We start from the raw sequence: 12,060 nt of genomic DNA, 5'->3' as shown, positions 1-12,060 counted from the left end.
TCCTCTGTCATTACAGAGGAATGCTTCCTGGATAAAATGGAAAAGTAGCGCGCTTGCTTTGACATCCAGAAAAGTCCTCTCATACCTGAACAATGAGACGGCCGAGAGGAAAAAAACGTGTGAATTCCTGCTAGTGTAGAATATGACGGCACCCTGATGGAAAACGGCTTGCAAACTTCACAGTTGTCGCTCGGGAGGACTTAAGCCACAAGGCCGCGGTGGGATATCACATGTCGGAATGGTTCATTTGGCTTTTACCACACAGACGTCTGGTCTATCGTGGACTTGACACTGTGAGCTTGACAATTAAAACTGAGGACGAAGCTTGTCATTTGGTGTGTTCCGAATCCTAGTTTGCTGAATTTTGACAGAAAATTGTAGGAGGCCTTGTGGGCAAGTGGTTAGCGCGTCGGCCACATAGTTCTAAGATGGAGGGTTTGATGCGAGGTGGGTTTCGACTTTCCTGTGTGGAGTTTGCACGTTCTCTCTGGCTTGCGTGGGCTTTATCCAGGTACTCTGGTTTCCTCCTAAAAAAACATGCATGGTAGTCTAAACAAACTAAATTGCCCCTAGGTATGAGTGTAAGCGTGAATGTTTGTCCATCTCCTTGTGCCCTGCGATTGGCTGGCCACTATTTAAGGGTGTCCACCATCTGGTGCCTGTATTTTTTTTATTTTTTTTTATTTTTATAAATACGTTTTTTATCTAGGTCTACAGTGTCTTCTGTGTCTGTGCTTGCTACTGTCTTGCAACTGCAAACAAGGGAATTTCCCAAATACGGGATGAAATGAAGTTCTAATCTAATCTAGTTGACTGGACCAACCCCTGCAACCCCCATGAGAATAAGCAGTATGGATAATGTATGAATTAATGAATTATAGGAGCAACACTTGGACCCCAAATACGTAATTGCAAACCCAAGTCCCCTGTTCTGTCCAGGTGGCTGTGGCAACAATATGCAGGTGAGGAGAAGAAACCAAAATGAGCTGAACATGTGTGTGGCTTCTTTTTATTTAATTGGGTCACTTCATTTTCTTGCCTTGTGTGTTGAATCTCTAGCTAACTACCAGTCAGAACGATCAATTGTCAGTGATGGCTGCATTGACGTAGATGGAAAGTGTTACGGTTTTTCAAACTGTCCCATGCCTATAAAATTCTCAAACCAGTGTTGCCAATACTCTGCCCTGTTGTTCTTGGTAAATGAAAAGTGCTCTGGTGCCACAATTCCAGCGTGACAAGCAGAATATTTTGCGAGAATGAGCCACGTCAACCGTGTGGAGTCATTTAGGGACCCAGATGACAACACTTGAAGGCAATTGCAAATTATGCTTAGCAAATTTGATTATTACTCTGCTTTGGCTTGGAAGAGGAAACGTCTGGTAAGTGGAACAGATGCATTAAAGAGAGACTAGTTTGTGATAAGAGAGAGCTACAATTGTTCTGTCAAGAGTGTTGATGACCTTTTAATGGATTATTCTTTTGAAGTTTTGTTGTTCATTTTTACTCATTGTTTTATAGCTAGGCTTGTGTTACTATGTTTTTGAGGACTGAGAAAATGTGGGAACATTCTATGATGAATATGTTGTGTTAAATGTTTAACTGTCACTATCGTAGAAAAGTTAACTCTAAAGACCATTGGCATTTTGCACAATAAGTTTAATGGATTCTCATGTTAAGTCAGTTTTGTAAAGGAAGGTGTCATACGATCCTACCTGGAATGATGCTGCTTTTGTGGGTACTATTCTGTTGATAAGAGCCTACTCCTGGTTTCTAGTCATCCGCTTTGATGGCATTCCGGTTCATTTGCTTGTCTCCAGCCAGAGGTCGCAGCTTCCATAACCGGCACAATGCAGGATTAAGAGCTTCCCCGATGATCCTGATGACGCTGACTCTGCTCGGGAGTTCAAAACGCACCTTAAAAAATACATCCTGACCAAGGCGGAGAACTTGAACTAGAACAAAAGTAATGCTTCTTGCATTTGACTCAATGTGTTTTTTTCCCAATCCTTTTGAAGTTTTGTTCCAGATAAACCTGAACCTTAAGCGATCTTTTAAATGTAGAGCTCAAGATTGGATAAAACATTTTAAGAATTTTGAGTATGACATATCTAGAACTTCTTGCGATCTTGTTCTTTGACCTAGGCCTTTAAAGTTTTTGACCTATAAAAAGAACCGGACATAATTGGTGAATATCTGGTCACTGTTAGGGTGCTGCTTTGAAAGCGATGTCAACAAACTCACCAAACAAAAGGAAGTACATAAAATGCCTTGGAAACTAATAGAGCTCTATTAAGACAGAACAGGGTCGCCATCAAATCTCTGACGTTTTCTCCGTTCTTCCGTGTCAACCACACATACTCTTGCACTGTCTTCTTGCATTAATCACATTCCTTGAGGGTGGTGCACTCCTTGACCCGCGTTTTATGTATCAATGCCAGAGGCTAAACGGCTGTATAGCATGAGGGAGGCATGACCTGAGTTGAACCATATTGCAAAATGACTGAATTATATTTTAAGGACGCTTTCAGTGCCTGTTTAAAATGACAACTGTGCAACTGCTAATGTTATTCAATTGACTTCAAGTTAGCTTCTTGGTGAAGTTTGCTGTGAAAATCTGCCACTGTTACTTTGCTGCACAATGCTTTGACTAAATTGTCATATAAGTGCCCTTATTTTGAAAGTCAGACAGAATCTGTGTAGTATGTTGAATTGCATGAGCAGATGATTGATCCTTGAGATTTTTGTGTGTGCTTGTGTTAAGACAGACGTGTCCAGTCAATTTCATGTCTATCAAACTGATGTTGGGGGCCGAATTGTTCTTAAATATCCAGTGGCGACTACTGTACTATGTAATTGACATTAATTGGACATTTTCCCTTACTGTTTAATTTCATCTATTGGCTCTTGAGGAGGAAGGAGCAGGTATTGGACAACTGAGTAATGAAGTTGAGGTCTTTTGCGCCCTCGGGCCAATCATCACCACGCTGTCAAAGGAAGTACTGTGCTCTAAATTTAGCTCATAAAGCCTCATCATCCTAAGTAGAGACGGTCATCATTAATCTACGTTCATAAATCATCCCCCAACCCACCGCCATCGCCTCCAATGCGCGTGTCCTTTTAACTGATACATGTGAGGTTACCATGGGGACCAATCGTTGTCTTTTTGGATTCTTTGTCACTGAACCGACGCATTTATCTTGTGGCTGCCAGCAATTAGCAGTAGAAGCCTAAAATGGTCACTTCCACTTTATGGCACAACAAGCCTGACCAACTAAAGCATTGGATTTTGATCCTCTGTGACTGTTGTCATCTGTTAATGCAATTTCACAAGAAACAGCTTTTAGTGATGAGTTAAACCAGAGAGGTATGTAAAGAGAGAATACTTTTCTTTATATATCAACTAGGATAACAGATAACTAGGAAACAGCACTGTATTGTTGCCCATCAAAATTGAGTTACTCTGTAAATCACCAATTTCCTGACAGGAAAATAAGATATCGATATTCCACAACATCATATTTGATATTTTATCTGCTATGATTCAATTCGAGGCCTTTTGATCAACTGAATGCGATTTTACATACACAATTATGCAACCAAATTTCTCGGATAAGCCATAAAATACAAAGCAGTTTTGAAAATGTTGTTAAAACATTTCAAATATTTGAATTAAAACTACTAACTAACTAATACTCAAGTTTAATTTCTCTCTGACCACTGAAAGCCTGTTATGTTGTTTTTTCAGCTATTGTTATTTAAAAAAAAACCTTTAAATGTCACATTAACTGTTGCCTATTTAGCCTGTTTTTCTATATTTAACTATTGTTACTTAAAAGCATGTTTGCTCTTGGGTTCTGATCAAATTAAAAAATGCCCTCTTCAAAGTGTGACTTATATACTTTTCCTCTTGATCATTATTTGGTTGGTGTGACTTAGACTCAGTTGCTACTTAGTCTGAAAAATACTGTAAATAAATAAATATATATATCGAACCCCTATTACAAAGCCCTTTTAAAATTTAAGATTAGCATACACAGAATATTAACATGATGATATTACCAATCCCAGTCCAGTTGATAAAGGTATTATCACAATGACATTTTGGACTTTTTTTTTTGGCTTCGTCGCCATGGAGCTGCAGTTGCGTCACAATACCGTGACAAAGAGTGACCAAAATGCCACAAGACCAGCACTGCATTTATTTATTTATTTATTTTTCATTCAGTATTTTGGGAACAAGAGGATTATTTGCTAGTGCCTGGGAACATTTGGTGAACCTAGCAGCAGTGTTGGATTATTTTGTGGAAAAGATTCCAAGCACTGCATTTGTCGTCATGCGACCGCTCGCTATCAGCTTACGGTGACAAACAGGGGGAAATAACGCGCACCGAATCTAAATATTAGAAGTAGACCTCACTGTGATCTAGCAAAGTCATTTTATTAACTTGTATGGAATTGCATAACTAATGAGGTGCTCAGATTTACCATGTATACAAGTTGGCAGGCATGCTTGTCCAGACAAAACCAGAGGAAACGTGTCAAAGCAAGTGTAGCAGGATGTTGATGTAGAACTGTTTTTCACTCTACTCTGAAATGAAAATGTGAAGATATACTATAAACCATAGGTGTGCTAAAAATGACGAGTAATACTTAAGAATAGGAAATTCAATTCTGTGACATAAGGTTCACTGTTGTGTTTTCAAGTTAGGATAGACACTTGAGTCAACACCAGTCAAATAAACAGAATCCATTCTTTGGCGCAAAGACTGTAACAACATGCCGTTAAAAAACTTAAGTGAAAACTTTCCGGATGCATTGTATTTCTACACGCCATGTACAATTTAATTACATCTCCCGCACTTCTGGCTATATGCAATCTGCATTTGGTTGCCTTGATTGACGGCCGCTTTAACAGAGCGCATCTACACGCTCTAGTTCTGTGTGCTCTACTTCTACTAGAGCCGTTAGAACAGCAGCATTCTTCTGTAGAAACCGAATGGGGCAAAGCAGGTCAGAGAAAGAAGGACATTTGTCGAAGCAGGATTTTTCTGACACGACGCCATCCAAACCCTGGAGCTACAAAACACATAAATAGGACAATTTGGTCATGGGTTCAACTTTTGGTGTTTCGAGAAAGGCTGGCGGGGCGTTGGTGTCCTCGTTCGCAACATGTGCCGACCGGTCGGAATGTAAAAGTCAACAGCTGGGAAGGCCTCAAGAGACAAAAGCAATAGACTTGAGTCACTGTTACTTTTTCCAAACTGGAATGAAAATCTTAGCTGTGACCACTCCAGTCATAATCTTGTAATATGATTTTTTTTAATTTTTCAAATTCAGATAAGTCCACCTTTATGGAGTTTGTATGTTCTCTCCGGGCCAGCGTGGGTTTTCTCCAGGGACTCTGGTTTCCTCCCACATCACAAACGACATGCATGGTAGACTGATTGGACACTCTAAATTGCCCCTAAGTATGAGTGTGAGCGTGAATGGTTGTTTGTCTCCTTGTGCCCTGCGATTGGCTGGCCACCAATTCAGGGTGTCCCCCACCTCGGGCCCAAAGTCAGCTGGGATAGGCTCCAAAAACCCCCCAGTTTTTCATGTCCGGTAAGAGAACAATTTTGGAACTTTAAAGCCGGAATCCCCACATGGGATGTCACGTGAGATCATGTCGCCACCGAATGTTTCCTGTTGAATTATGGATGGTTGTTCTGTTGCCCCCCCATGGAAAGCATCCTCCCATCCCCTTTGTTATTCATCATTTGGGGAAGAACAATTCTGCACACAAGCTTTCTTTTTTAAATAAACAGAATAAATAGGGACTAATCTCTTGTTTGTGCCCATATGTCAAGTTGACTATTTTTAGAATCAGGACTGTGGAGCGTCCGCCTGGCATGGTACGATACAAGGATTTCTCTCAATAGCGCCATTGTTTAATGCCGGTGAGCCTTTCTCAGGTTTCCTTCTCTTCCACCCCCCTCAAACTCCTTCTCTGTTCTGTTTTTTTTTTTTTTCCAATAAGTAGATCTGTAGAAATATTTGAGGATTTCTGAGCAGTAGGATTTATTGATGGTCAAAAATTTGGTGCAAAGAGCTTCACGTTTCACCAGATGGAGCGCTTTCATGTTCAAAATGTTTTTGTTGTTGCTGTGTTGGCTATTACTATAAAAGGTACCAGGTGGCCCGGCAGATGAGTTGGCAAGTTGGCCTCACAGTTCTCAGATTGACGGTTTGGTAGGTTTTCTCCAGATACAAAAGTATGTAGTTATGTGTGATGTGTTGTTTGTGAAATACTTTTAGTATGAAAGGCTCTCGATGGCATCCACCAAGGGTGAAATGATAACACAATGCTTTGATAATTTATCATAACTATTATTGAAAGGATTTAAACTGCAGGTCCAAACACACAACTTCCTTATATAGTATTTATATCTGATTGTTTTTCACTGTGTGCTTAGGTGCCGTTCTTTACACGTTGTTTTTGTGCCATTGTGATACGATCACTCGATTGGGAATCGGAGCGGACCATGTCATTTTCAGGCTATCTTTATGGGCAAAAATAAGTTCTTCTTTTAAAGGTCACAAATTGATCAGTTTAATAGAGGCATAAAGAGATCCCTCATTTATTGGGATTGATGGCAAAACTAATTTTGTTGTTCAATTTTTCTGCAAACGTAGTATACAAGAGAAGCATTTTGGCTGGTTTGAGTGACCTGAGGACTGCGGTTTGACCATAAACACAAGGCAACAGTTAAGTCATCAACAAGTTCTTTGGCCTGAATCAGTCAACGGCGCTTATTATTGGTGTCATTAGCACTCAGAGCTAGTAATTGACCATAAGCCTGTCAGGATGGTGGACTGAAGGACCACTGTAAACGCCCATAATGGGAATACTGTGGTGGCTCGTGGGGATGCTTGTGTCCTTCCTCGTGTTTAGTTTAACTCTCTAATTTACTAAGAGTGTTGGAGATAAACTGAAGGCTTCAATTGAGGGCATGCTTGGAAAATGTTAATTTAAGTTTGAGCAATGGCTCCTTGTCTTTTTGCAAACAAAGGTTTACCAAGAGGTATTCTTACAGTTGAAACCATCAGAATATGTATTTTGCCTCATTGCTGGACAAAAATCAAGCTTTAGTATGTAGTTATTATTTTTTTAATTACTGCAAGCAACTTTCCTTATTTGATTTAACTACGATAGGAATATTTCGAACACATTTGTACTGTTGTGGTGACTTATGCACGAGTCATGTGGGCTCCTACACATGCCTGTATATGAAGACACACCCCTCCTCTTACTGCTAGTATTTACATTACGGGAATGAAAGGGTGCTTTGTGCCCAGGTTCAACTCAAAAACACTGTTCTCATCATTGTACAAACACTCACGTATAGTTCATTGGCTATGACCCCAGAAGGGATGGGAAAGAGCTACTGGGTTAAGGTCATTTGTTGTGTTTGTAAAGACAATCACTGGATACCTCATTGGGTACACTGAGGCCTAGTAACGATCGTGTTTCTGCAAAAAAAAAAACGTAAGGTCAAATAATAAATGCCTTACGTTGATTCTGACGATTCAGTTTTTTTTCATCTCAAATTTTCGGTTGAGAACTGTGTTTTGATGTTGTTCGGGAGGACATTAATTTCCAGAAGGAAGTTCTCATTTTCCCAAAAAATCTATTATTTATGTGAAAGTACAAAACAGTTACAAAGCTTTGTTGGCCCGGAAATCATTCAGCAAATCCCGAATGGGAGTAGGGGTCACAATGTTGAAGTATTTATTTAGAATAAATTGTTAATAGTATTTTTCTCCATAGTAGGGAAAATCTATTAATTTCAAAATCAGATTTCAGAAATTGTAGATTTTAAAGCGATGTCACTCAACCTTTGCTAATAAAATTGTATAATATATGACAAAAAATGTAAATATAAGGAAATGTCCAAACTTATTATTTTGGACATGTTTAAAATTAGGTCTCACAGTTCTGGGGGTCGAACCCAGGTGGGTCCTGTTTTCTCCCTGGTCTTGTGTGGGTTTTTCTCCGGGTACCCCGGTTTCCTCCCACATCTCAAAAACATGTAGCGTAGGCTGGTTGAACACTCAATTGTCCCTAGGTATCAGCTGAGGTAGGTTCCAGAATCCCCCGGGAACCTTGTGAGTATAAGCGGTTCAGAAAAAGTCTGAATGTTTAAAATTATATTTTGAGCCTCAGATTTCAAGTTAAGAAGGTCATTCAATACAGATACTTTGATTATACTTGTTTAATGACAATAAAAGCATTCAATTCAATTCAATATAGATAAAAGGAAATTCCATGTTTAACATTGAGGAGTTGAGGCAATAAAAAGACGTGTTAAGTGCTAGTAAAGCGTCTTGTTAGTTTTTTAATCTGTTGCTAAATCACACCACCTGCGGTGAGGATCAATGGCAGTTTGCCACAAATGGAATTAGTTTCAACATTTAAATCACATTTTGTCTACATTTGTTTGGAATCCTCCATCTGCTCTTCTAATCCTCAATCTTAATCTTAAATTATTTAGATTTCCAAGAAGGAAAAAAGTTAACCTCACATGGAACTCTCAAGTAGAGCATAAAATGCAGAAATGTTTCACTTTTTCCCCCCAACTTTTTTAATTGGAAGATAACCTGGAGATAACCTACTTCAAATTTGAGTGCCCTATTTTCTAATGTATAGGAGACACCCTTTTTTCTAACTGGGTTTTTGTGTGCCTTAACACAACTAAATACAGGTGAATTTCAGTGAGTTGGTAGATATATATTAATTTCAGGGGTCATCAGCGCGACCCCAGGGTAAAGGGGTAAAACAGCCCTTGATAACAAATTCACAGATAAACAAAATTGGGCAGATATGCCAATGAGAACAGGTTATATATATATATATAAAAACAAAACTCAAGCACCCATGCCTGAAATTGAACTGGAATTCCACCGCTCTGGTTTGCTGTGGTTGTTTTGCATTAGTCGCAAAGTAAAAAAACAATATACTATATGTATATATTTCCACTTCGTTTGCTAAAATGTGAGGTACAATTTCTATAATTAAAAAGTTAGTAAAACTTAAAAAACAACAACTTTAAATTAGTTGTTAAGATCCTGAGAGATCGATCCTTAGAAAGTGCACTGCTGCTGATCAAAAAGTCTTGAATTAAAGAAAAAGAAAACAACAAAAAGTCAATGTCCTTATCGACTAGTCGCCAAAACTGTCCTGCTCATTAACACCAGTGCTCAGAATGGAGTTGTCACTGCCGGAATCGGTGCTGTCCGAGTCAGAGTTATTGGGTTGGTTAGCGTTGTTTGCCTCCATGTAGTCCAGCAGGAACTCTAACATTGAAATGTCAGTCTCTGTGATGCTCTGGGATGCTTTAAACTGTGGGAAAAGGCATGTTAGTTTGTACAAATGTGTGCCAGTTGGGTGACTATGGTAAAATTGTAAATTATGATGTGGCTCAGGCTTCTCTGAGAGGTGCTACAAATAATTTATAAGTAATAAATTATTAAATGAATCTCTTTGAAGGTCTGTGAGACCTTGTGTAACCTCAAATCCTTAGAAATATCAACACCTTTAAGATTTAATTATATATATATAAATATATATATATATATTATATATATATATATATATATATATATATATATATATATATATATATATATATATATATATATAATTAAGAGATGCAGGACAACACCGATCTGACCCATTAAAATATCCAAGTTAATTCTTCCTGGCATTTTCTTTTTTTTTTTTTTAAATGCCTCGCAAATACCTATTTGAAAAGAGAAGCCTTATTCAAAATCCACTGTCCTCATTTGAAGACAGCCTGTAATATTTTTTTCTCACGTGTTCCCCATTTTATGTAAATGTTCTGAAAATGTTGCAAAAATCTAAAACTATATTGGGTAAGTTCATCCAACCTTTTGATTTGATTTTTTTTTGTAAATGGCCATATGTGAGGTAAATTGTTTCTTTTTGTGAGGCTGAAAATAGTCTGACTGCCAATGGTGATGATGTCTTCAGTTGATTATTTTATCTATTTCATAATGCACAGCAACTTTTGGTTTGAAGAAATATATAAAAATAAAGATGCCTGTCAAAATTTCTGCAGGTTTTATATTTTCCTTTTCATAGTGTAAGGAGGGAGTTGGCTTATCTTTATTGCGCAACAGAACAACAAAAATACTTCATATTAAAATCAGCAAATTTCATATTCTTTTCTTATAACATAAGGTAACAGGTACTTTCATATTTAAATCCAATTTTTTTTTCTCCTTATTCACAGAAGTTTAAAGTTTCAAATTTTAAACAAAAATATTTTAGTTATCATGATAATGATCAATATCGACTGAATTTCTTTTATCATGATAACAATTTGTCATATCGCCCAGCTCTATATGCACTGTATATTTTTTCATATTGACCTAAGGCCCTTGAATGGATTGAAATTTTAATCCTAGCTTACTTGGTAATACAGGCAAATATGGTTTTGTCCAAAGAGCAAATATTGTCATGTATCATCTAAAATTTGGTGAATTTGATTGACAGTTGGGCCATGCTTCAGAGTATCAATGGACACGCCCACCACATGTGACAACAGAGACTAGTGCTTGAATTTTGTTTAGAGCCTCATTTTATGTATTAGGCAGTTTTTTTTTCTTCCCAATAATTCAAATTCCGAGGAATGTTAACAATCATTGCACTCATTTCAGATTAATAAAGACATTGACATATTTCAGTAGAAATCACTGGAAAATATTAAATCACGAATGAAATATTGGACTGTTATTATTTTAATAAAATTAATAATGTTACCTCCATGTCAATCAGAACATTGTTCAGGTAGATGGTGTCAAAACATTTAAGATTGTTGAACAGGCGCACGAGCTCCAGACATTCGACCTCATCGGCCTCGTCGCGTTTGTATGACGTCACCTCCATTTATTGGTTTCTATTTTTTGCTTAAAATGAGGCAGTACCGAGTACATTCTTGGTCGTCTCTTCGTAACGTCTCTCTGGCGCAGCTTTAAAAACAGCGCAGCGGACATTCGTACCAGCGCTTCGTCACATCCTTGTTCTTTGAAGTGGATAAATAAAAGGAGTTTTTACTGGAAAAGCTCTCGCGTCATCATTCGTACTCAGCTTGTGTCAAAGACGACACCCCGACCGCGGAAGAGCGGCTAATTGTAAAAATGTATTTTTCCCTCGGCTATAATGTGGCAAAAAAGGGACGTGTTGGTAAAAAAAATGATTATTTAATTTGATAAGTACGAAGGACCAGTTCATGTAGATTGGTAGCATCTTGCTAAATGACTACGGGCGTCGTTTAATTATTAAACGTGGGATTCACATTTATGCGATCTATTGTCATATTTAAAATACTAATTCACCTCAATTTGGAGGAATGGTCTTGTATCAAAATCGTTAAAAAGTATGTTTTTCTTGACAATCGTGCCGAAGTAATGTGCCACGCCCCCCACTGCTGCCGCGAAAGTCCGATTCTCTTTTTACAGTTAACATTTTTTGTAGCCGAAATGGCAAGTGATCCATCACGTTTTTATTTTTAAAAATTAAACTAACATGTTCTTGAACCACGGACAAAGGGTGGACGTGACAGACGCGATGTAACCACTTAAACACTACAGAGGTGACATAGAATCTATTAAAATATTTTTAATTGAGCAGGTTTTTACCAGCTTTTATATTTGGACAATATTCATTTGACCTAGGATTTATTGTGGAACCCTAAAAAGTAGGGTGCTGGGTTTGCTCAGTCCTTTTTTATTTCATTTTATTTATTTTTACCATCGATGTATAAATCTTCGAGCAACTAGTATTTTAGCAAAGACAGCAGAAACGCAAACAAATACAATACATAAATAGATATACAGTATTTAAATAGTAATATTTTTTTTTGACTGATGTGCAATTAAATTTGGAATTCTCTATACACAGTAGGTTGTATAGGAACAAGGCATTAAAATCATACAACAATTACAGTGAAAAGAAAATTGAATCAAAGTGAAACATTGGGGTTTTAATTAGACATC

General features: G+C 37.8%; 2 protein-coding genes across 9 annotated transcripts in view; one reads left to right on the top strand and one right to left on the bottom strand.

Annotated features, from left to right (window-relative positions):
* Positions 1 to 12,060, top strand: part of pard3ab (par-3 family cell polarity regulator alpha, b) — a 115,610-nt gene that overhangs the window by 3,892 nt on the left and 99,658 nt on the right. The window lies entirely within an intron of this gene.
* On the bottom strand, positions 8,238 to 11,186 carry LOC144085453 (uncharacterized). The gene is made up of 2 exons (XM_077614730.1): positions 10,826 to 11,186; positions 8,238 to 9,382 (listed from the first exon to the last, which is right to left on the bottom strand). The coding sequence occupies exons 1-2, from the start codon at positions 10,949 to 10,951 to the stop codon at positions 9,203 to 9,205; spliced, it is 306 nt and encodes a 101-aa protein (XP_077470856.1). The 5' UTR covers positions 10,952 to 11,186; the 3' UTR covers positions 8,238 to 9,202.

This window comes from Stigmatopora argus, chromosome 12 (assembly GCF_051989625.1).
Source record: "Stigmatopora argus isolate UIUO_Sarg chromosome 12, RoL_Sarg_1.0, whole genome shotgun sequence".
Lineage (NCBI taxonomy): Eukaryota > Metazoa > Chordata > Actinopteri > Syngnathiformes > Syngnathidae > Stigmatopora > Stigmatopora argus.
The sequence above is the reverse complement of the archived record's forward strand: the minus strand, read 5'-3'. Positions and strand labels throughout refer to the sequence as shown.